The 25,494-nt window shown below is 38.4% G+C and overlaps 7 protein-coding genes across 7 annotated transcripts; 3 read left to right on the top strand and 4 right to left on the bottom strand.

The window, feature by feature from the left end:
- Positions 1-2,874: 2,874 nt before the first annotated feature.
- On the top strand, positions 2,875-3,397 carry EV154DRAFT_478767 (uncharacterized protein; the record flags this gene model as incomplete). The annotated part of the gene is made up of 2 exons (XM_051598204.1): positions 2,875-3,147; positions 3,332-3,397. The coding sequence occupies 2 exons, from the start codon at positions 2,875-2,877 to the stop codon at positions 3,395-3,397; spliced, it is 339 nt and encodes a 112-aa protein (XP_051460391.1).
- Positions 3,398-4,932: 1,535 nt separating this feature from the next.
- Positions 4,933-7,678, bottom strand: EV154DRAFT_499787 (rab-GTPase-TBC domain-containing protein; the record flags this gene model as incomplete). Its single annotated transcript, XM_051600517.1, has 5 exons — positions 7,454-7,678; positions 6,836-7,394; positions 5,635-6,284; positions 5,537-5,593; positions 4,933-5,475 (listed from the first exon to the last, which is right to left on the bottom strand). The coding sequence occupies exons 1-5, from the start codon at positions 7,538-7,540 to the stop codon at positions 4,933-4,935; spliced, it is 1,896 nt and encodes a 631-aa protein (XP_051460390.1). The 5' UTR covers positions 7,541-7,678.
- EV154DRAFT_499774 (uncharacterized protein) lies at positions 7,663-8,536 on the top strand. Its single transcript, XM_051600516.1, has one exon. It carries the CDS (start codon positions 7,744-7,746, stop codon positions 8,482-8,484), a length of 741 nt encoding a protein of 246 aa, XP_051460389.1. The 5' UTR covers positions 7,663-7,743; the 3' UTR covers positions 8,485-8,536.
- A 295-nt stretch (positions 8,537-8,831) lies between these two features.
- Positions 8,832-15,830, top strand: EV154DRAFT_119270 (uncharacterized protein). The gene is made up of 5 exons (XM_051593938.1): positions 8,832-9,247; positions 9,305-11,807; positions 11,862-15,388; positions 15,442-15,570; positions 15,626-15,830. The coding sequence occupies exons 1-5, from the start codon at positions 8,853-8,855 to the stop codon at positions 15,759-15,761; spliced, it is 6,690 nt and encodes a 2,229-aa protein (XP_051460388.1). The 5' UTR covers positions 8,832-8,852; the 3' UTR covers positions 15,762-15,830.
- EV154DRAFT_499770 (phospholipid methyltransferase-domain-containing protein) lies at positions 15,830-19,309 on the bottom strand. The gene is made up of 10 exons (XM_051600515.1): positions 19,112-19,309; positions 18,703-19,049; positions 18,414-18,645; positions 18,151-18,351; positions 17,711-18,092; positions 17,447-17,632; positions 17,324-17,386; positions 17,120-17,257; positions 16,809-17,056; positions 15,830-16,740 (listed from the first exon to the last, which is right to left on the bottom strand). Exons 1-10 carry the CDS (start codon positions 19,263-19,265, stop codon positions 15,899-15,901), a joined length of 2,793 nt encoding a protein of 930 aa, XP_051460387.1. The 5' UTR covers positions 19,266-19,309; the 3' UTR covers positions 15,830-15,898.
- Positions 19,310-19,316: 7 nt separating this feature from the next.
- On the bottom strand, positions 19,317-21,905 carry EV154DRAFT_119172 (Rgp1-domain-containing protein). Its single transcript, XM_051593937.1, has 10 exons — positions 21,841-21,905; positions 21,456-21,782; positions 21,028-21,387; positions 20,882-20,965; positions 20,653-20,823; positions 20,449-20,598; positions 20,207-20,383; positions 20,023-20,150; positions 19,761-19,947; positions 19,317-19,693 (listed from the first exon to the last, which is right to left on the bottom strand). Exons 1-10 carry the CDS (start codon positions 21,851-21,853, stop codon positions 19,494-19,496), a joined length of 1,797 nt encoding a protein of 598 aa, XP_051460386.1. The 5' UTR covers positions 21,854-21,905; the 3' UTR covers positions 19,317-19,493.
- A 9-nt stretch (positions 21,906-21,914) lies between these two features.
- EV154DRAFT_499763 (S-adenosyl-L-methionine-dependent methyltransferase) lies at positions 21,915-23,164 on the bottom strand. Its single transcript, XM_051600514.1, has 4 exons — positions 22,832-23,164; positions 22,443-22,772; positions 22,233-22,384; positions 21,915-22,176 (listed from the first exon to the last, which is right to left on the bottom strand). Exons 1-4 carry the CDS (start codon positions 23,127-23,129, stop codon positions 21,997-21,999), a joined length of 960 nt encoding a protein of 319 aa, XP_051460385.1. The 5' UTR covers positions 23,130-23,164; the 3' UTR covers positions 21,915-21,996.
- Positions 23,165-25,494: the final 2,330 nt, after the last annotated feature.

The raw sequence follows: 25,494 nt of genomic DNA, 5'->3' as shown, positions 1-25,494 counted from the left end.
GTTAAACTAATGCGTCCATTATTCCAAAACTCTGTAGGTCCCGTGCGACTTTCAAAGATTTTGAGAGAAATGCATGCGGAACACCATGCTGGTCTCGAGTTACAGTATTACGACGCAGCCTGTAATATGAAAAAAAACCCTGGCATAGATTCACTCTTGACGAGGGGTAACGCTGAAAAAATCAAGTTTCCAGAGTTCTCTGAATTCTCTGACAAAAGATTGTATAATGGCTATGTTCCTTCTCCAGGCTATTTGAGCTATATATACACGTCGATAATCGAGAAAATACGGCCGCAATTGGATTGGCATATGATGTCCTTAAATGGTAGCATCCTTAAAGGCGACCATTCATTCAAAGTCACAGGCCATATGGGGAAACTAAAAGGAGAACCAACCTTCACAGCTTTGTATACTTGTTTAAACGAATACGAAGAAATAAGAATGCAGGTTTTGGCTCCTTCTAAGGCACTTTCTCATCTTGCTTCGCCTTTTAATGCCCTTGTAAAATCTTACACTCTTAACGGCTATCAATTACCTTCGCTTTTTTACACGGACAATGTAAACAGTGACCGAGCTTTTTTGGAAGGTGTACTACCAAGCCTGTTAGATAATGTTCGTAAGACCAGTATTCAAAAGCCAGCAAACAATGAAGAAACCTCAACTCCAGAACACAACTCAGACTTACCCGTTTTGACACTTCCGGATACCCTGAATATATCCATATTCTCCGTTCCAGAAGACATTGATAACGCATGTCAAAACATTTTGGATGGCCTAGAAACAAATAATTGTTTATACGTTGGTTTTGACTGTGAATGGATAGCACGAAACCATGGAGATTTTAATTCCAGATCAAGAGGAGCCCAAGCCTCTTTAAATGAAGTATCTCTAATCCAAATTTGCTACAAGGAACAAATTTATCTTTTTCGTACGTTTGAATTCACGGTGGATGACTTTCCTAAAAAATTACAACATCTTTTGGAGTGTGGTGATGTGAAAAAGATTGGAAAAAATGTTTCTGGGGACTTCATACGTTTAAGGAAAGGATATCAGATAAACCCTGAAGGTATGATTGAGCTGGGTACATTTTGCAAGGAAAAAGGAGTCATAGAAAAAAGGTCTTTCTCTTTGGCCAAAATTTGTGCTGTAGTTTTAAAGGCATCATTGCCTAAACCAACTGATATCAGGTGTGGAAACTGGAATGCTGATCAACTTACACAAGATCAAATCAAGTATGCCGCATTGGATGCCTATGTAAGCATGGCTATTTTTGAGAGCTTAATTGATTTTCCTATAGTGCATAAAAAGGTCAGCCCATCAACAGCAAAAAACACGCTTGTTTCGCTGTATACAAATTCATGCAAGGTCTTTCCATGTGCGTTTGGATATTTAGAGGATTTGCCACATGATTTAAGAGTACTTCATCCTGCAACAAAGACATATCTTGAAAAGAATAGAACTGTTGTAGATGAGAGTCTACAAGCTCTGGTCAAAATTGTGCAAGTCAAGATACCGGGTACAATAGTTCCAAATTACGAACTGAATCAACAAAGTATGTCTACGTCTCACCAAGCTATGCCAGTATGTTTGCAAGATTTTGGGTCAACCCCATTTCATGTTTTTGTGGATTGGAATTTGTTACGAACTGCTTCGAAGCTCCAGTTATCAACCTCCAAAAATGCAGCAACTCACTTGATATCCCTGCCCACTCCAGTCAATGAAACTTCTGCAGGCCAATCGTCAGTACCGTCTCGGGTTTTGAAAGATGCATTCCACTTGATGGATATGCTGCCATTATCTCAAAAGCATGGTATGTATAGAGAGTTTTACCAACGTTTTAGAGATGCTTTATTTGTTTACGATCCAGTAGACAAAAAAAATGTCGAAAGGTATTTGGAAACTATCAACACTGATTTTAATGCATACATGGCAAGTCATCCAGAATTTATTCTAAAGCGAGTCAAAAGAAGCATTCCTCCACCAAATCAACTACTACCTGTTGTTAAACTTCTCTTTGATCAGTATGGGCCTTTACCATGTGCCAAGACAGGATTCCCGCTCTTCGATAAGGAATCTATGAGAATATCCAAAAATATTTTAAGATCCATTGAGTTGGGTCATGTTTCTGATCTCATTGATGGCCCGCCATTGTACAGAGAAATTGGTAAAGATAATAATGGCTTAATGAAATATTCATGCTTCAGAGGTACTAGTTCCGTAGAAGGATACCATCAAAACATCATACGGAAATTCTCGTCCATCAACTCTGGTCCTCGTCTTGCCGATTCAGTTCTTGCAGACTTTCGACTATATCATAACATCGAGGTACTTTAATTGATAGATGTAAACCAATTTTTTTAATTTATTTGTGTTTAGGCTGGTGCGAGAAATCGAGAAGGTGTGATTCATAAAAGTCATTATAGTCCATGGATTACCCAATGCATAAATATGATGAGATTGGATGTTGGCCACCGTCCCGTTAAGAATTACTCGTTACATCATATCGAAAAACTGCCCGCCGATTTTGTAGGACAATACGTGGAAACTTTTGGCATAATAGCACTTGAACATCCGTTTATTGATGCTTACAACATGCAGTCAGGTGAGAGGGATGAGTTATCTCAGCAACGAAGTTCTACCAATGCGATAAAAACCAAGATGCTCGAGATGAGTTTTTTGTCAATCATAAATTTTGGAAAAGAAGGTTATTCGGCTCGCAACTTTTTGTACCGCTACTTAGCAGAAAGACAACATACACTATATGCAGTAGTACCAATTCATACCAAAGAAGAAGTATTATTGTATAAAAAGTTACTGATTGACAAAAAGAAGGAGCTTTTTTTTAATAGAGATAGTGCTACTCCAGACTTCGAGATGTTTGCAAAAATTTGGTCTGCATTTGCTGATGGTAAGGAGATTTACTATAAGACGCCAGAGCACATCAAAATTTACTTCAACAAACGAACTGAGGCCAGTGTTTTTAATGACTCAATTGCGCTCAATCAAAACATCTGCCAAAGTATTAGAAGCGTTTTGGGACGACCAGAAAGAATGCCTGAATCTGTAGCTATGTTGAGGCAACCCAGGCCAGTTAACCATTACGGAAACTTGCAAGTCGTTGTATCCGGAAGACTAACTAACCAACTGGTAAAACAGAAAAATCAGGTGCTAGGACCAGCTCCATTGGCTCCTAAATGTTTGCTCGTTTCAGCACCGAGTTTATCTCCTCTGCTCTTGCCTCTTGTACCCCCGCCATCCATCAGCCCAACAACCGCAAATCCTGTCACTAAAAAACTAAAAAGATCAAACAGGATTTGCTTTGTTTGTAAAGACTCATCTTCTTGCAGTGGTCGATCAAGATCCAAGTACTGCGTCAATAGATGTGGCATATGCCTAAAAGACAACTGTTCTGGGAGATACAAAATATCAGTTTGTCAGTTTCAATGAAACAATAAATTTAATGCGAAACCCATCATCAAACATTAAGACCTTTGCTTTAAATAATTTTATTGTAATGACTTCTAAAGAGTACAATTCGAACAAATACAGATTTTTTTTTGGGTGCCACAAGGCACCCAAAAAAAAAAGAATTAAATCATTTTTAAAAAATAGTCCCCACCTATGGGTATAAGGCCAAATATTCGACACTTTTCACAAAAATTTGAGTTCCTTTAGTCATGCATTTTTTTAAAACCAAAAACTTGTTAATAAAAGGTATCTCAAATTCTACTAAACTTGACAAAATAGCAATATATATATATATTTTGTAAAAAGAAACTTTTTTATTTACGTTAATAAGTGGTATTTGAGCCACGAGCTTTTTTTACTGCCCGGCATCTATCGGGCATACTTTCTACAAGCTTATGACACACTTCATCCCCCAACAACTTCCATTCCTGATGAAGTGCAACCTCCAATTCATTAAGATTTTGAAGCTGGGCTCTTCTTTTAGCAATCCTTTGTCCCAGGAGGCGCCAAAGGTTCTCAATCGGATTCAAATCGGGACTTTGAGCGGGCCATCGCTCAAAGCCTGCAATCCCAGCCTTCTCTTTCCACCACCTCGTATATCCTCCTGTATGGCATGGGGCACCGTCTTCTTGGAAAATAAAGTCATGACCATATTTCTCTGTCAATTGTTCAAGCCAAGGGAGAAAGTTTTGACTTAAACAATTGACATATTTTTCTTGATCGACAGACCCTTTTAGTGTCACCAAAGGGCCCAAACCGCCTGCCCAAAAACATCCCCATACCATCACTGATCCCTTACCAAATTTAAATGTTGGTAAAACAAATCTATCCATATACCTTTCACCCTTCTTTCTAATAACTCTCACACCACTGTCGTTGTGCCTGAGTGCGAATCGCGACTCATCGGACCAGATTACCTTCTTCCAGTCATCTAATGTCCAATTCATCTTGTCGTCGACCCATTCTCTTCGCGTTTTTTTATGTCTAAGACTCAAAAACGGTTTTTTGGAAGGTCTGCAAGAATAAAAACCGTTTTTGCGAAGTGCATTCCTCAATGTCGTCAGGCTGATTGGATCGGTAGCCTTCGCAAGATTTTGCATATGAACACTTAAAGGTTCAAAAGAGTCCCTTCGAACTAAAAGCGTCAGGTGATGCTCAGCTCTTGCTGTCAGCTTTGCTGGTCTTCCTGGACGAGGTTGGACAGTCGTGATCCCTTCAGTTCGATACTTTTTTATAATCGTAACAACGGTTGTTCTAGGAACGCCCAATTCTTTGCTGATTTGGGTACCTGTCCATTTGGCATGCTCTGCCAAACCGCAAATGACTCCACGATCGAAATCTGAAAGTTCCTTGCTTTTTCTAGAGACTTTGTTAGTAATGTCAGTAAGTGGCATGATAAATTGTGTAATAAAATATGAAAGAATCGTTGAACGAAGAAAGAGTAGGTTTATTTATTTTTTTGGCTCAAAACGGAAGTGTCGAATATTTTATGTGCGGAGTGTACAATTGTCTTTTTAATGCCTCGAATTCAGACTCTCGTTCAGCAAACGAAAGCTTCATATTAATCAAAAGAGACTCTGTTTCTTCCAACTGATCTGCCAACATGATATTTTGCTGTTTCAGCTTACGATTTTCAGCCAGCACTTGGTTCATTTGTTTATCATAGGCCAACGCCATGTTGCGCTGATACTGATCAAATTCCGCCTTGACCTGATTTAATTCGTGGCGCAAATGCTCTTTTTCATCTTCTGTACGAGCCATATCCATCTTGCTGCTAATAATTTGCTGTGTAATATCCTTGTTTTCTATCTGTAATACACTCAGCGAACTTTCGACGGATCGTATATGTTCTGATAGTTGACCGTTCACCCTTCGCAAGTTGTCTTCTTGTGACATACTTTTGGATTCACGGGCTTCTTCACCGGTATATTGTTGCGCAAGACGGGCCATAAACCTTGCAGGTAAATCGACTCTGTAAGTATCTTGTACAAAACCATCGCCATCCTCCTACAGCCAAGAAGAGTTGTTAGTATCTACCACACCACACTCGATTAAACATGATATTTACGGCAAACACGGTGAATATGCCGTTGCATAAGAACTCCACCAAGGATTCGAATCGCAGCTTTCTTGGTTACGAATAATCAATGCTAGCGCAATTTGCACTAGAATCTGTGTGCCTTCCACTAACAACAGATCAATGACTCGGAACGAGAGCTCGATAGGACATCGGTAGGAGAACAAGGTGATGAACCATTGTGAGACGTACATGGAGGGAGTGACACCTTCATTTTCCATATGACGATGGATGACCGGTAGCTTTTGTTGAAAGACGTTATCAAATTGATACATATGTTGATGTAGTACTTCCATGCGTGGTGTGAAATGCCCACGAAGACCGTATTTACCCATCAATTTAATCAAGACACAAAACGCATCACCTTCGGACATGTGCAGTAACAAACAACCAATGATAAAAGCTAAGCCCTGACAGTAGCCCACTTCCTGATCAAAGATACTATAGGCTTTCGCCACATTGAATAAGGATTGTCTGCCTGACTCCTGCATAAAATAAGGGTGATTGGGAAAGGTACGAGTAAGATCACGCTGTATTTGCTTCTCGAAAGGGCTGGCAGAAGTTCTTAGTATTTTGTATTCGGTATCCATATCAAAGCTGTCGCGTGATTTGGAAATGATTTGCCACATTAAGCCACGAATGGGCGAAGGGATACCACCCGCAATTAAGTGTTGTCGCATATCATCCATTTGAGTCTCGATGACACGGCCAAAGTTCTGAATTACCAGCACCCAAAAGTCTGGTTTTTTTTGTATCTGTTTTTAGCTCATGAATAAACCTGTAATGATGATATTTATCTTACCCCAGTCAATCTTATAATATACTACAATTCATACCTTTTTGCAACACGGAATTTAGACCCCGCTGAAAAATTTATTTCCGAGGGGGGTCTGGGGGGAGGGGCTTGACCCACCCCCAGGAACAAAGACCGGTAGATTGGCATTGAGTGTTAAAATGTTGATTGGCATTGAGTGTAAAAATGTGGGTTGGCATTGAGTGTAAAATTTTTGATTTGCATTGCGTATAAAAAATATTTATTAGATATGTATACTACAGCAACATAAGCAAACGGAATATCCGTATTATTTTCAGATAAAAGAACACTACTGAAAATGTTATTTATCCTGAATTACTCATCCACACCTAACTCCCATTAAATTTTATATCTTATCCAAAATCATCATTTTTTATCCCACCTTATATATTACAAATGAAGGCTATATTTATTAACTTTGAGTGCGTTTCAGACGCTGGCTCCGCTCACGAAGTGAGCGAGATGCCAGCTAGTACTATTGTACTCAAATCCACCTTTTTCCCGGTAGATTTGTAATTCAGCCAAGGCTTCATGTTTCAGTAACAGGTGCTTTTCCGAGTCATACTGATGGTCGTTATGAGAGAAGCGTCTGAACTTGGACACAAGTTTATCAAAGTTGCGATGATTACTTGCGGGAGAGCGAGGAGTACCTGTATGATTTGGTATCTCGGAGAACCTTTTACTCTGTCTTTGCTGAAACGACTGAGATGGGCGAGAGACCACTGTCACCGGAGATCCAATCGATGAGGTGACAGATGCAGGTCGAGTGGATTTAAAGGGATTAAAAATACTATGTCTCCTTTCGTTAGAAGAGCGACTGGTGGTGGTAACAGACCGCTGTCGCTCGGGTTTAGGGGAAGATGGGGATTTTAATATGGGTACGTTTGTTGTCAAGGAAAAGTTCTGTTTATGGTGGTCGTCATGAGGAGTTGCCAGGTTAGTATCGATGGAGTCATCGTCACTGGTGGTCTTTTGCTTTTCGTCAAAGTCGGAATCATCATCTGAAGAAGATTCATCGTCAGTACGCACCTGAATCTTAAAGCCAAAAGGTCGAGGTATTCCGACCGGTTGGGATTCAAGAGGGCATCATCCACAACATCCAGGTCGTATTCATTTAGCTCAAAGTTGTCATCTGAGCTGTCGCTATCGCTGTTGTATGGCTGGTCATAGAGTGTGGTCATTGTGTTATTCTTATAAAGGAGAGAAAAGAAAAGTTTTGTACCGCCCAGGATGGAAAATCAACTCACGTGGACCAACAATAAAGAAAAAAAAAAGGCTTTTTTAAAATTCCGTTTCTTTTTTTTTTTTTTTTTTTTTTTTTTTTTTGTTTGCTGCCCTGGGACCTATATTTTTTCCTTCCTCCATTCTTAAAGTCATCTTCATCATGTCTTCCTTACTTACGTTTCAGCTTCGTCAACAACAACAACAAAAGAATGGAGAAAACCAAAGTGGACTTCCTTCGCCACCCAACTCTTTCTGTGGGGATGAGACTTCTCAACCTTGTATTATAGTGGAACGTAGAAATTCGCTCCAGACAGTGTTTAATGATATGTCTATTAAAGACTATTCGACGTCTTTGCCAGAGAATTATACGATTGATCATTCTACTATCAAGAGAAGTTTGCATGCACCTATAGCTATAGCAACAGCTACAGCGGCTGCTACAGGCGGGCTTACGATTCGTAACCGTAGACAGAGTGAAGCAAATATAGGAGGTAGAAGAAAGAGTCGTGGTCTTTCCGAATCTTTTAATGGTCAGTATCGGTGTAACGATTGCGGAAAATCCTACAAACATCCAAATTGTTTACAAAAACACCGATGGGAACACTCTGAAGAGTGGGAAGTTACAAAGAAACTATCTTTAACTAAACACCAGCAAGTACAAATGCTTGAAGCTGCTGCTATTCTCATTGGTATGGATCGTAGATTAGAAGATAATTCCTTAAAAAATGAGCTACTTGGAGACGATATTGATGATGATGATGATGATGATGACGACGACGATATGGAAATTAAAATTGAAGAAAGAGATGAAGAAGACGAATCAATTGTTATAGATGATGATGACTTAGACTCTTTATCTGTTGTTTCTGATGCTTCTAGTATTTTTATGGAAGATCTTTGATACAAAATATATCAATATAATATACACATTATGTAAAACTGCTAAACAAATCTTCTCTCTTTTTTTTTTTTTTTTTTTTTTTTTTTATTATATCTTATTTTCCCTGTACATAATTAAACTCTTATAAAATTTACTCATTTTTTTTTATTATAATTATAATACGGATATTTAACAGCTCGTATTATAATCTACCCCTCTTTATTTGCCCCCTTGATGATGAACACAAACTGCAACCATATTGGTCATCTAGCTTAAAACAAGTTCATGCAGTGTGACTTTTTTTAATTTTAACTCAACGGATGACGTTGCAATTCTCAGTTTATATTTTGTGAGTTGGGAGTGTCTTCGACATTTTTATTTTCTTACAAATGACACTGGAGAGTTCCTCTTCGAAAATGACGACTGACAAAAAACCAGACTCTTCCACGTCATTAAATCTGTCAGACTTTTTATGGCAATCGCCTCTTATATACAACTGTCACTTTGATGAGTCTGCAAAGCAAGCCATCTTGTCACGATGCTATGAAACTTTATGGATGAACAACGAGTCGATAATGCATCAATATTTCTTCACTTCCAGACAAGACTTGCAAGAATCTCTCATTCATCAATCTCATTGTCATGATGGAAAAGAGCAAGGCATTGTCACAGATCCAACCTTATGGCACACTAACGCCATCTTACCAAATCAAGATCTATCCAGTCAAAAAGGTAGACAATGTGGCCATGTTTTTCGAAAAGGTGAGCCTGTGTATCGCTGCAGGTAAGCTACACTTATTTACTATTAATAATAAGCGACTAACTTTATCATTATTGACAGAAATTGTGGATTGGATGATACTTGCGTATTTTGTTCCAAGTGCTTTCATGCAACAAACCACGATGGTCATGATATCCTATTCTCTGTTAGTCCAGGATCCGGTGGATGCTGTGACTGTGGGGATCCAGAGGCATGGAAAGTGCCATTGCAATGTAAAATACATACCAGTGATAAATCAAACACTTATAATGATGAACCGGGTTCTGAAAGATCACCACTTAATCCCGAGTTAGTTACGGCTATTCGATCTACTATTGCATCCGTTCTCAACTTTTTATTGGATACATTTGCTTTAGCCCCCGATGAAGTAGCTTTAAACTCATCCACAGAGGATTTAGTGAGAGAAAATCAAGAACAACGAAACATCCTAAGTAGACTAGGTATTCCGTCCCAATTACCCAACGAAGAAGGAGATACGAATATGGAAAATATCATAGATTCTACTGCCGTTGAAGAAGATGTAGATATGGATAAAGAAAACTCCAGCAATAGAATCAGTCCAGTAAACACCTCAAAGGAAGATGATGGTGAATTATATGCATGTATTGCTTGGAACGATGAGGCTCATGCATTTTCTCATGTGCTGGAGTCAATCATGACCGCAACAGGCTGGGATTGGGAAAAGGCGAAGCAAATTGTCGATGTGATTCATGTTCATGGCAGAGAGATCATTGCTGTATCAAAAGATATCGCCGAACTTCGAAAGATCGCTGCACCACTATCTGCCATCAATCTTGGCGTCACAATCAGACCAGCTAAAGAGACTTTTAGAGAACAAGTATGTGGTTTATTAGTAGATTGGTTGAATGAATTAGTCAATGGTCGGAAACGATTTTTTGAAAATATCCATAATGGCGATGCTGTGATACGTAATATTTTATCCGAAGAGTTATGCGCTGAATGGGAGCTTCGATTACCCCTTGCTCTTTTAACCACAGGATTAAGAACAAATAACAATGCAAACGATGACGGGGACGACGAGGATGAAGATGATATGAAGGATGATATGGCAATGGCCACTTCAGATATCGCTGAAGATGTTGAAATGTTTGAACCAGATGCAGATGCAGATATCAATATCAATAGTAAACCAGAAAGTCCGGAATCTTTTGCTTCAAGTCCAATCATATACCGTAACCAATGTGATATTGCTAGCATTGATTGGGATCCCGCTGCGATGGTAAGAGAATATCAACAATTGAGAAATGCTGAAGTTGCATTCGGCGAGTCTTTAACGACCAGCGGATCCTACAAAAGTGCTTCTTCCGAAGGCAAAAAACCGGCTGTTTTAAACAAAGAAACTGCTTATTCTGCCATGGGCATGCAAAAAGAATTCGAAGAGAAGTTACGCTTAGATTACTTCATGTTATACGATCTCAAGTTATGGAAGGAAGTTCGCATTTCTTTACGGGAGTTATACATTTCCACTCTTGCTTCTAGTCCCCACTTCAAAAAGATCTTGGGTAAGCGTTTGGCAAGGAACTATGCCCGCTTAGCTGAATCCTTTTTACTACGTGATCGTGAGCCCGAAAATTCAATCATTTTATTTTCTGTTCAATTATTAACCGTACCTACTGTTTCTGATTTGCTTGTACACAACTACTATTTCTTCGGTCTCATTTGTTCTACACTAACTGCATTCTTCTTGACGGATCGATTATATCTTTTGTTACCTTCTGATCGTGCTAAATATCCATCTCGTATAAACTGTGAATCCCGTGCTTTCCGAACGCGTCGTTACTTTAATGCATTTCATGATTTGCGATATATCATGAATGTAGACATGATTAAACAAGTTCTTGCTCAAGATCCTTTGTACCTTCGTCAATACTTGGATCTTATCAGTCTTTTCCAGGGTATGAATGCCCAGGTGTGCCAAAAGGATACGCATGTCGAATACGAATCTGAAATCTGGGTAAACGCGTTTAACGTCACACTCCAAATCGCCAAATGCTGTCGACAATTCTCTGACTGTTTCTCCACCTTACCAAACACCACCAAACAAGACAAAATTGATACAGCCACTACAGTTGTTCGAGCTGTTTCACGTGTTTTGAAAAAGATTATGGATTGGGGAAAATTGGATCCCGAAGAAGAAGCCGCCGATAGGGCAAAACGTGCTGCTGCTCCTGCCGGTACGGCACCCCCTCAAAAAATTTATGGTGCCACGGCTCAAGTTTTCCATACTGTTACATTGCGCTACACAGAACCCTTTGAGGTCATTAAATATAACGTAGCTACACAACCTGTTTCTTTTCATCACCCTTTACACTGGCTTTTATCAGGTCTATTGGAATATGCTCACTTGCTGAATGACGATGTATTAAACGAAGCTGGCTGGGAAGGTGGTTTTAAGAAGATGATTACCATGTTCAGTGAGACAAATACTGCCTCCCCTGTTATTTTGTTGCCTATTCTGGATTACCCTGTTCGCACAATTGTCTTTTCTTCTCAGATTAGAGCCGGTGTTTGGGTCCGTAATGGTTATGGAATCAGAAATCAGGTAATACGATAAGTTTAAGTCAACCGGATTCATATTAACTATTTATTTATGTAGGCTCATCATTATCGCGATATTTCGCTTCGTGAAAACACTTATGATGCTGATGTGTTCTTACTACAATTAGGATTCGTCACTATCCAGCCCAACCGATTTTTGGCTACGCTATTAGATAGATTTGATCTTGTTTCATGGTTCCTGGGCAAGAACACCCACGACTATTACGATGCCTCACAAACAGTATTCATGGTGGAAGAAATCCTGAACTTATTGATTGTGATTGCATGCGAAAGAGCCAATGTTTCGGGCATGTCTATCTTGGACAAGATTCGTCGTGAAATTGTACATAATTTGTGTCTCGGGTCATCCGCCTATTCCGAATTGACCAAGCGTATCCCTGAACGTATTACAGAGCATCCTGAATTCGACCGTATTCTTGGTGAAGTTGCTAAATTTAAGGCACCTGATGGTGTGAATGACCATGGTTTGTACGAGCTTTTGGATCCTTACTTTAGTACTGTCGATACCTACTTTTGGCATTTCAGTCGCAACAATCGCGAGGAAGCCGAAACGATTCTTAAAGCAAGATGGAAGAAGGAAAACCCCGCTAGAAAGGAAGAAGAGTTCTTTATCTTGCCCAAACATAACCAAATTGCACCCGGACCTTTCCAATATCTCGGCGACTTTTTACAATCCACTGTGTTTGCTCAGTTGTTGTTCTACGCCATGTGGAATGTGCGTATGGGTGACAATCATAAGAGTGATACAATCTTGGATCAGACCCTTTATTTGTTGTTATTGGCTTTGACCGATGAAAACAATAGCATTGTGAATCAGGATGGTAGCGGTGGATTTATGCAACATGTGTGTGATAAACGATTCATGGTCGAATTGGCCTCAGCGCCCGGAGAAGAGGATGCACCTAAACAAACTCAAGAATTAACCCTATTCGATCTCATGGTTCTTCTTCAGAGCGAAGAACAGTATGATGAAGTTACTAGTCGTTTCATTTGGATCTTTGGACAATTGGAGTCCAAGGGACCTACCAAAACTCGCGAATTGGTTCAAGACTGGAAGGTAAAGAATGCCGTTCAAATGCGCGAAGATGCCATTAAACATGAAAATAATGGTGGTATTGTTGAGTTATCTGAAGTGGAAAAGAAAAAGTTGGCAGCTAAAGAACGACAAAAGAAAATCATGGCTCAGTTCGTACAAGCTCAGTCTCAATTCATGGAAAATAACGAAGACCTATATGATGACGACGATGATGATTTTGCTGATGCATCAGAAACTTTTGGTGCAGATAGTGAAGATGGCAGCAATCCTGAAAATTTACACCAGTTCTGCTCCTATCCTACTGGTACTTGTATCGTTTGTCAAGAGGATGTCAATGACCGCTCTTTACCTTACGGTCTTTTGGGCCTTATTCAAACATCCAATATTATGCGTGAGACCCCAATGGATGATAATTCACTTTTCAATGAAATTTACGCCATGGGTTCCAATCTTGACGTAGATTGGCAAGACCGACAATGTTTAGTAGATGATTCGGATAGCATTTCTGGTTTCCCAGCTCAGTTACACAAGACGGGTCTTTATGCCTCATCATGTGGTCATTTAATGCATATCAAATGCTTCGAAGTCTACTGTACATCCATCGACTCCAGGCACTCTGCACAACTTACACGTAATCATCCCGAAAATCGATCTAGAAGGGAATTTATGTGCCCTCTTTGTAAATCTTTGGGTAACATCTTATTGCCTGTTTTTTGGAAGGGTAAAAAAGAAAGTTTCCCAGGTGTGATTGCCAAAGCACATGATTCAGATTTCTCAGACTTTTATAAAACGGATGTCAATCAAATTGTTGGCAAGTTAAAGCATACTATTATAGCTGCCTCGCGCGCCGCACAAAGTAAAAAGCGAAGTTCAACAGCCACTGCTAGCCGTATGAAAGATGTTGTGGCACAACTTTTGCCTAGTTTACCAATAGGAGGTACTACATTCAACACTGGAGCCGCAATGACAACTGCCACACCTGCTGTACGTGACTGGGCTCCTATCACTTTACCTACTCGCCATCATGTCCCTACCACATTAGAGAACATGAATAATGATGGGATCGATGCACTACCTACATTGCAAGATACAACACCCAATATCACAGAACGGTTAAACAATGTAGAAGAAGATCCTGAAAACGATGAACATGATAGGTTATTACAAAATGCAATTAATTCAGGATCAGAGCCTCCTCCCGATGGTAAAATGGGCCCGTTTGAAAACGAGACCTTACACAGTTCGGCTGCATTAAGTGCTCCCTTTATCAAGAAATCATACACCCGTCTTCTGGATGTTCTTGGTATCATTTACCAGGAGATTTGTACAGACGAAAATGAGCGTGAAATGTCAACTGCTGCTAAAAATGTGGATATGCTTTGGGGTATTATGGGATATACTATTGCCGGTGTTGAAATTGCAGCCCGTGGTGCATCAAAAACGGTCGCTAAAGAACATATTATTACCAATACACTTTTCGACCAGATACCCCCTCAAACACAGATGCTGCTTCGTATCTTGAGTGATACTGTAATGGCTTATACCACCATGATGTGTCCTTCTGAATCGAAATCAACAGTTCCAAGTATTACTATGGCGCGGGTTAGTATGTTTTCTTTGGGTCGTATCCGACAAATGTTTGAGATCAGCATTGACGACGTCGCTAGTCTCTCTGCTGGCGGAACAGAAAAACTTGTGCTTTACGATAATGCTCCCATCTTGGAAGATGATCCATTTATGATCCTGACAGAATTGTCACTTCATATGGTACCATTGACCCAAGCTGATATATTCCCCTTCGTACGCACATTGCTTTTGGCTGAATTTGCAAAGACAGCAGTAGGTTTGTTGCAAGATAGATTAACCCGTGATTCCACCTCTCAACATCAAACTGCTGCCAGTGAACCATCGCAAGATATCGCTGCTGCCAAATCATTTGCTTATTCTCTTATGAACAAGTTAGGATTCACCAATGAACAAGCTCATGATTCATTTGAAAAGTTTGGCAGTGATGCATCCTTCTGTGCTTTACTCAAATTCTTTGTCTTGCCTTTCTTGCGTCGTACCTTAATCTTGATGATTGTTAGATTTGGCTTGATTATTCCCCCTATCACCGAAGCCGAAAATACTGAATCTGAACTCGATTGTTTATTGCGAGTTTTACATTTACCCAGTTTTTCAGACTTCTTACAACCAACACATATGACAGAGTCCTTGTTACATCATTGGTGCTCGCAGCATGTGCGTGAGTCGGAACGTCGCATTCAACTACAAGAAGGACGTGTCACAACATTTAATACACAGCAATTAATCAGTATATCTTTGGATTTGCCTACGCCTATTTATTTGGTGGCATTACCAAAGAGACTAGATCGTCTGTTTGATGAAAGCATGCGTCGTGTCTGTCAAAAATGTGGTACCGTGCCTAGCGATCCTGCATTATGTTTATTTTGCGGTACATTTGTTTGCGCCCAAAGTTTCTGTTGTGCTGAAGATGAGGAAGGTGAATGTAATTTACATACATTGGAGTAAGTAATGGTGTGTCTTTTTATATTAGCTGTTATTGACTTTTTCTTTTCAGATGTGGTGGAGAGATTGGTATATTTTTATCCGTTAAGCGATGCGTGTTAATATTATTGCATAACGGTAACGGTTGGTTCATCAATGCACCATATTTAGATCCTCATGGAGAGGTAGATCAAGGGCTCAGGTAAATTTTGAAAGAAAGGATGGCTTAAGAAACAATTAATTAACTATTACTATAGACACGGTAGACCTCAATATTTAAATGTTAAAAGATATGCTGAGATTAGAAAATTATGGTTACAGCACAATATCCCTATCTATGTAGCACGACAAATCGAAGCAAATTACGATATCGGTGGTTGGACTACCTTGTAAAATGATATATCATCCCCCCCACACACACACACACACTTTCTGTTATTTTAAGAAATATATTACTTGTTCTGAATTTTCAAACAGTAAGAAAAAATAAATTTATTTACATGATAACTACAATAAAGAAACAGACGAAATTACATGGCTTCACCAGCAACTTTAGCCATTAAGGGAGTAGCACAGGTATTAGAAGCCAAATGAAGCGAGGCGGAAGATAATCTACGAGAAGATTCAGATGTGAAAGGAGAAAGAGCTTCTCTAGCGTGAAGAATTCGTTTCGACAATCTGGAAACAGATTTATCTGTAGCCACAACTTCCCAAGCGAACTCAACATTGTAGGCAAGCTTTATACAATGCACTAAATGTCTGGATTCCATTTCACCCATACCAACGTATTCTTCATCCGCCGTAACAGGCATGACCTCGGTGTTATTATCCAATATATCTTGAACAAACTTCAATACTGTCTTTTGTGTAGTCTCCATATTGATAACGGAAGGAGCAACAGGAGCCTTAACTTCGAATGGTACGGAGTGGGCCATAACGTTATGCTTATTGTCGTGATGATATCTGAATTCATAAGTACCGGCCTTCCAAGGTAACTTGGATCCACTGAATACAACGCAGCCTTCGGTAAGAAGAGGAGTTTCGGGTGGGAAAACAATATCATCGGATTCTGTGCTTTTGGCGGCGTTAACCCAATGCCATAAGCCACGAGAACTGATATTGGTAATATGTTTACTCTTGTTTGCTTTTAATTCAAAAATGCCGATCCAATCTTCAGCTCCATGATAATCAGGAGCTTTCCATTCAACTTTGATTTCTTTGCCCATTTCAAACACATTGTCATTGATTTTGAGTGAATAACGAGATAAATCAAACATTTCAATATCAGTCGCAACCAAAGGAATAACTCTTGATCGAGAAGCTTCTAATAATTGTTTTGTTTCGGAAAGTACCTCTTGTAAACGAGGACGAGCTGAGCAATAAATAATAATAAAAATTAGATGCATATAAAAACAAATAAACTTTTTTTTTTTTTGTTACCTGCATCCATCATGCTATCTATGGTTCCTTTTGTATCTTCAACAGCCTTTTCGACCTTCTCAACAGCATCCTTTACAATACGTTCGACACTCTTAGTACTATCATTATTTTCACGGATTAATTTCGCAATTTCTTGTTGAAGTTTTTCGGGAATAGTCTTGGGAAGTGCAATAGCAGCAGATTTTAAAGTCTTTGTTAAACCAGCCTCTTTACGAATTTGGTCGCCGTACAACTTGCGCATATGAGGGCTTTTGAAACACGTTAAAAGTTAGATGTGCTGTATTATACTTATTTTATGTGCGATTGGTTACCTTTCAACATAATGGAGGAACAAAACGTTAAGTATTTGAGAGAAGATGGCCAAAGCAAAAATTGTACCGTTATTGGCAATTAATGTCATACCCCAGAAAGCAGCATGACCCATGATTTTTTCAGGGTTATTCAAGAATCTGGAATACAAGTGTAAGTTTTTAAGAAAGGTGGGTGATGTAAAGTATTATGATGTTTTTGCTTACCTGTAAATACCAGTGTACAATAATTCAGATGGATGCTCATCCATAAAGAAATCACCATAGAACCTATTGAAAACCAATTAATTTAAAAAATTCCCTCAAACAATGCAAAGATTATCTCCTTACCATCCAAAGTCACCAATAACTTCATAAATAGAAACAGAGGTCCAGATATGCAGCGAGATAAATGTCAAACCGAGAACGTGGCGAAGTAAAGTAGTGCCGTAAGTCCAGTTATCAGGCAAGGTATAAGTTTTCCAGCAGGCGATGAAGAAGGTGACATATGTCATACAAAGAGTGAGATTGTAAGCACTACATAATTATGTTAAGGGTTAAATCACTAGAATAAACAAACTTTTTTTTTCTTTCCAAAAAAAAAAAAAAAGGTACCTTTTCCAATTTTGAAATGCCTCTTGTACACCACCACCCCATTTGATGAAATGACGGGTAAAGAACTTATTGTTGGATTGAGATTGAAGAATAGCACCTGTGCCCAATGAATGAATGGCACGCCAGAAAAATGCCTGGGCAATAGCAATAAGGATACCAGTTTTACCAGGAACCAAAAGTGGTGTGATAATGGCATAAATCATAATCATGGCAGCGACAAGGTCAGTTGATCTAAACAGATCAAAGTTCTTGAACACAATCAAATCACGACGGAAATAACTAGAGTAAAACTCAGCACCGGCCTTTTGGTCAAGTGGGTTGTTTGTGGAAACAGCAGTTTGACGCTTGATGGTTGCGGGAGGATTATAAATCTTATCAATGTCTATTTTTGGGAGGGTGAGTACTTTTTTAATGCAAAAGTGGGGGTACTAAAAACTTACGAGGAGTTTCAACCAAAATAAGAAATGCGAATTGAAGAGCATGAGCAGCGATACTACCAAACAAAACGGTATAACTCGCACACATGAGCGAAATACCATAATAACCAAAGTATCCGATGGAATACATGGGATGAGGTGCCATTTCGAATACGCCATCAAAGGTCAAGGATTGCTCGATTAAAAAGAAGAAATCACCCCAATCTAGACATATATATATATAAACGTTATTATAAATTACAAAGTTACACTAATGATTGACTTACACCAAGCGAAATCTTTTACGACTCTTTGTGCGTCAATCTTAACCCAAATATTAAACGCAATCAAAAACAAACCACCACACCATCTCAAAGTATCGCCCAAAAAGATTGAAGATTGAGGAGACGTGTTGAACCAAGAAAGCGCAAAGCACAGATAGGTAGTGAAATCATTCATCAGAATGAGATCTACTAATTGTCTGTACAACATCCAGGTATTATATTCAATCGGAGCAGTCTAACATAAATAAATAGTTAGTTTATAAACAAGGTATATTTATAAAAAAATTCTCACAGCAAAATCATAGTCATCGCCCATTTTAATGCTCAATTGACGTTGAAGCCAGTGATAAGCAGTAGGGTTAGCCTCGCGATCAAAGATTTGATATTTCTTTGCTAGGCGAACCAGACCACGACTGTCACTTTGGTACTTGAGTAAATAACCAAGGCCGACATTATAAGCCAGACGCCAGAAAAAGAAAACAAACAAGAACAAAATTCGTTTAGCCCAGACGGGTAATACAAAGAACAGACCAATTTCGATAGCCATAGTGCCCAATGTAATCCAGTCAAAGATGCCCTTCTTTGTCTTGGGATTCAGCAAATGTGCTACCATTTCGCGGGTAAGGGGTACTCGAAAGACTTGTTTGTTTATGGCGTTAGTTTGGGAGTTAAATCCGAGAATCATCATTTAGAAAAATTACCTTTTCCGTCAGGTGTCTTTCCGTAAGAGTATCGCATATCCTTTTTAATGTCGCCATGGTAATCATCATTTAAAGAGGACATTGACATCGTATCACTGCTTGTATCATCCTCGACCGTAGTCTTCAAATCTCGATGACGCAACTCTGATTCCATTTTTAAGGAGGAGTTTTTTTTCTTTTTTGTTGAAAAAAAAAAAATATAGAGTAAGGAAGAAAAAAGAACTGGTTTATTTCTTTCAGGAACATATAATTTACTACCGCACGTGAAATTAGCAGTCAACTGGAGCGGGTGGGGCAAAAGATTAAAAAAAGACCTCACGCATTACATACTTCCCGTCACACCATACAACCAATCAACCCTAAACAAGTTTTTTAGGTTTTTTTATTGTACTGTGAAAATATGCGGACCGCCAAACATGGTGCTAGATGAACCGAATATATGAATTGGTATTTGACAATCAAAATTACTTGCTTGGATTTGATCATGACTTTCACTTTGGTTATGATTTCTATCTTGCACAAGTCCAAATGAAGCCTGCTCAGTAACAATAAATTCCACTTTAAGGTAATACTGCAATTTCACTGTTAAATCAGATGTAAGATTACTTAAATAAACAAACAATAAACATTGAAATTTCTTTTAGCTTACTTCCAGTCGTTTGAAATTCGGGCGATTCTGAAGCTGGCACTGCCAGCGAAAAGGTTGTGCGCGTATCGTTTCTACAAAAAGCGTAATGACCTGCGTGTCGCTTTCGCGAGACTTTCGTGATGTAATTCGCTGGTCGTTGGGCTATACTTGTGTCGACAATCTCATGACTCTCTAATAAAACAGACATCTATTTAACATAAGTATCATGTGATTTTTTTTTTTTTTTTACAGCAGTGGCATAGACATAAAGATTTGGAGTTACCTGAAATGTTGGTAGAACAGCACCCTCGAAATCGATAATGCCATGTACTGGTTCTCCCAGTCGATAGAGCGTTTTTAAAAGATGAAGCTGGGCCACACGTTGGTTATTCTTACAGATATCAAACGTTGCTAAATATTTTTTTTTAGAAGTGCCTGACTTTCACTTTATATAATATGTTTTATACCTTTTGTATTGATGTTTGTAATCCGGGAAATAGTTTGACGGCATGATGTTTTATCTTCCCTGGTTTCTTGTTCATATAAATCATTTTCCCGTTGCATGATTTTATAAACTGGTTTATGAGATGCTGTCTTTTCAATCAACCCATCAATATAATTCATAAACCCCTGGCGAGCATCCACTATCACGGGGGGAAATATCAGTTGCCACGCGGGTTTAAAAAAAAAGGGAAACCAATCAACTTACTTTGGTTCGGTATGGAGCCGTCGAGCTTATTTTTCGTAGCATTATTACCAAAGCGGGACGGAGCTTTTAGGTCAATTTTTGTTACAATTGCCTGGTCTGTGTAATAAATCTCGGGACTCATCAAGTCATAAATCGGCCTATTTCCGTCCTCTGTAGTATAAAATATAAATATATATCATACACTGTTTTATTGATTCTGCTTACCTGATACGTGATTGAATACACGGAAAGGAATTTGTACCACTTGACCCTGTGCACCAACCGTTTTTAAGCAAGAAGACCTTTGTGAGCCGATCACAAGATAGTAATTAAATCTCATGGCTTTCCCTCTGTATGTAGGCGGTAAATTTTTTGGTAGCTTAAGTTGGTACGAATCTAATGTATAGGCTGTAGAGTCAGTACCCAATTAGCCGTTGTAAAATAACGGTCTTACATTTGACGGTTTCCCCAGGCGATAAATTTAGATCTACGAATAAAATACTCGGTGGTGTAGAGAACACTGGCGTTGTTCGTGCCTCTAAATACGATTATTGCTTACGCCATTAATACAAATTACCTTATACTTATCTTTCTACAAACCTTTCTTTAACGATGATGTTGTTAATGTACCCCCTCCAGATGATGCACCGAAAGGGTGGTACATGGCTTTTGATTTTAATGGTGTAAACGCATTAGTATCTACTAGTGTTGGATCCGAAACAAATTGTCCAATCACTTGTGCCGATCCCCATAACAAGTGTTCGTTGCGATAGGCAGTAAACGATTTTGCTCGGGTAGAGGATAATCGATGTAGACGTGGATGACGCGGAACACTGGATATGGTAGAATCTATTGAGCTCCTTCTACTTGTTGTGTATCTTGTATCTATACTTGATCTTGGTGTTTCCTCATGTTCTAATTCAATAGTCGTATCTGAAGGTAAATTATCAAGTACGGATTCTATTAAATTTTGGCTCAATTATTTTTTCATGGATCGTAGGTTTAGCATTATTAATTTAATTTTGTACCTGTTAAATCCTTCCATTCTCTTGTATCAGCTATGGATTCGGGATCTTTCGTAGACCCAGTTAAATACGAAAATGTGGACGAGGCGAGTGAAGACAGAGACATTTTACGCGAGGACGAACTAGTCATAGGCATACTCTCAACCTCTAACGTAGGCAGCCGATTAGGAACGGCATTAGGTTGTGTCCTGTTTAAATCGAAGGAAGGAAGCGATTGTGCTCTTTGGTGATTTGTCTTTGTAGTTTCTCTGACGGAATGTGTGAATGATATTGTACAGGACACTGTTTCGCCAGCGTAAAAGATAGCGTCCTGAGAAAAAGAGGTGGTAACTAGTAATGATGAGCATATATTTAAAAAGAATTAAAAAGCATCGTGATTCTTACACACCAATAACACTCATACGACCGGAATACAGAATTAGGAAGGAAGAAAGGGCTTTAGTATAAATATAAACAAGAAAAGGGACGCTTGTAAGCGCGCGTCATCCTGTAGGACAAGAAATAACACTTTATTATGTACATTGAGAGAATATATAATTCTATATTAAGAAGAAGCAGGTTTTCTACCGTACACCCATCTAATATTTAAAAATGTCTGATATTCGACACATTCATCAAACGCACTGTCTAATAATGCATCGTAAGCTTCTTCATTGAACTCATCCCCTAAATCTAAATAGCCGAAAATACTGGGGCCCAGATGTTTGAAGAATACAAGCAAATCCTATTAATTATCTTTAGCTAATTGGGTGGGAATGACTTTTATCTTTCTTAACAAACCTCGTACACTAACTTTCCGACGTAGCCACCCCAGCAGACAGGCGCAGAGCCATAGTCTGTAGTAACGTCTAGTAATCCATTTTGATCCATTTTTCTCGCAATAGAACTTCCTGTAAGCAGACGACCCAGTCTATCCGTCATAAGCGCCCTGACTAAATATATTAAATTAAATTTGGTTGCAACATCATTCAGAAGAAAAAGAAAACCTACGTGCAACAAAAACTTTAGCAAAGATCGGACCAGCACGTTTTGGAGCAGAGTCAAGTTCCACCAGCTCGATCCAACCGTTATCCTTTGTCAAACGTAACATTTCGGCAAACATCCACGATACTTTATCACCGGGATAAACTATCTGCATCATTCTTTGATGAACAAAATCAAAAGATTTATCTGGGAAGGAAAACCCATCAAATACATCCAATTTCACTAATTGACAATTGGCGGGTATATGTCCTATCGAATCTGTGTCTGTTTCAAGCGTAAATGGTTGGATAATGTCGATGCCTGTAAATTTACAATTTGGGAAATCATTGGCCATGTCTAAATCCCATATGTAAGTTAGTGCCCGGGTTCTGAACTAGAATATTCTGTGTTTTTACCTAAAAGCCAAGAGGCATGAACACCACAACCAATATCAAGCACTTTGGAATCTTCTTTTGTTAATATCTCGTTCACTGGTGCAAAGTGACTTGTTTGAAAAACGTGTTTTAATAAATAATGCTCGCCCTGTTGTCGGCCTGCTTCTGACGTTGTGTGTGGAAAGACTTCTTGTGCATATTTGGAAACGCAAGATGACAATGCTGACCCATTGTTGAAACTGTCTGAGGTATATTTCGTTGAAGTACTTGCACTTTTACTGTCAACACATTTCTTCCTTTTCGAAAGTTGATTTCCCATTTAAACAATGACAAATATATATGAAAAAAAAAAAAGGCCAAAAAGAAAAAAAAGAACGGGAACTACCCATTTTTAATCTTTTTGTTTTCGTTGTTACACTTATTTTTTTAAGCCAGCTACTTTCATTTTTCACCACCGCAGATTTTTTCAGTGCCATGGAGGATGGAAAATCGCCTTACAAGGAATGACAGTGTAACAGCTTATTTTTAAAAAACCTATTTTTGAAATACAAAAACTGGGATTACAATAATGGCAGGCAATCAGGTGTTCCTACAGGCCTTCTATCATGTCGATTGTCAAGTCTGCGGGGACCACCCCATTTAGATTTTCATCCATGAACTCAATTAGGCCTTTTGAAATTTAAAAGCTAGGTGGATTATCAGGATTTTAATTAGGAGGGTTGATTGATGGCTATAAAACATGCTGTTACTTGACACGGGCGATGATCAAGTATTGAGATGAACATCATAATCGCAATTATACCCATATGTTGCGAACCAATTCATCTATCAAGATCGTCGTCGACAGAAAATAAAATGAAGAATACGTAATCACTTTATGGTCTTATCTCTAATTAATAAGAATGGTTAATAATGATGTCAAAGCTTTTTCAAAAAAAAATTGATGGATCTTGTGTAAGTGCCAAAGGAAGAGATCTATGAACGGCTCAAATTTCCCGTAGATTCGGCGATGATAATTATGCCTGGATCAAGAATTTTTCCGAAAAAGTTTCTAAATTGTGTGTTTTGTAAGCGGTAGTAATACCATCAATAATATCGACAAGAAAGCCTGTAGTCACTAACAGGACAGGTTTTTATTTTGTTATTGTTGCATTAAACAAATGAGTCAACTGAAATCGATACTACTGAGTTCAACCCTTCTAATGAAGCGCTTAATAAGTTAAATAAGGATAGAGTAATAGAATTGTAAACACATACACTTATAAAATTATTTCATGCTTTTCCCAAATGACGGTCTCTTAAATTAACTTATGAAAAGCATCTTTGGACATTGTGTTTTCGTGTAACGCATTCGCGTGTTTTATGAATGTCTCGGTTGCACATTCACATTTTATTGTATTTTTTCTTTTTCATTAACCAATTACAGACATTTTGTAGAACACCGGGACGTTATTAGCCGCTGGCCGAATTCATTATTATAAAGTAACTTTGTGTTAGTTGGAATAATGCATACAGTTCATTTGTTATCCTTGTTGATACTATGCACATCTCTGACTCTACAAACAAGAAACAGACAATGATTTATAGTCTGAAGGTTTGTTTCTGTTTTTATTCAATAACCTACCAAATCCTATAAAGTATCTTGATGTCTTACTGACAGGGCCTAAGGCGTCTTTCCTACTTTATAGCTTAACTAATAAATAGTTTAATTTTATTGAATCGTATTTTTATAAAACCTGAATATGGTGAAAACTCAGGTATCGGTTACAGTTTGCTCTTCCACGTCAAAATAAAGAGTGTCGACAGCAATAAGAACCTATTGTATTGAACAATATGTAACCCACACATGTGGACATATTATAAATATTTAGATGCGATAAGACGGTCGATGCAAAAAAATAAAAACCATTGAAGATCTTACTGAATAAGGGTAAATCAAGAAGTGAATTATTCCAGTCAGAATTTACAATTTTGAAATACCCATTAGGCATCAAGTCTTTTTTTAAAAAAGCATTGCCCTGAATATCTGTCTCTATTCATCAATATTGTGCAAGACTTTTCATGCAAAAATGGTTTTGAGTTGATCTTTCATTATCAATATTTTAAAAGTAGATGATGGTTTCATATACTACTCTAACCGTCTGCTTTTCAAATTAAAATATAATTATATATATATATATATATATATATATCTTTGTATATGCTTCCCGTAGTTAAAAAAACGAGTTCTACAAAAGAGACCCTTATTATTCTCATACAGTGCCTTAGGGGTTGTAACAAATACACACCGTTAGAAATGGCGAAGCTAGGGGTTAACATTTGCATGCATTGCAGAATTTTTCTGTCATCTTATTTCATCACCTCCAAAAGTAGGTGGTATTCGTTTGTATCAACAATAATAATTTAGACATCACTCATTATCCAATACTTGACATCACAATAATAAAAAAACGGTCATCATCAATCAAGCGGACAACTTAAAAACGAATTATTTTCTTTGTATTAAGATAAGTGTTTCTTACGGATACTAACTTTAAAAAGGCAATTGTTTTTTTATAAATACGCTCTTTTAATCAGACCAACCATGCATATTCATAACTTAACGCGCATTCGTTAAAAGTAGTGATTTCCATTGAAATCTGAATATGTATGGGCTATCAAGATCACTAATGTAACCATTCATC

This window comes from Mucor mucedo (genome assembly GCF_025094135.1).
Source record: "Mucor mucedo strain NRRL 3635 chromosome Unknown EV154scaffold_20, whole genome shotgun sequence".
Taxonomy (NCBI): Eukaryota; Fungi; Mucoromycota; class Mucoromycetes; order Mucorales; family Mucoraceae; genus Mucor; species Mucor mucedo.
This window is presented reverse-complemented; position numbering and strand designations above follow the sequence as displayed.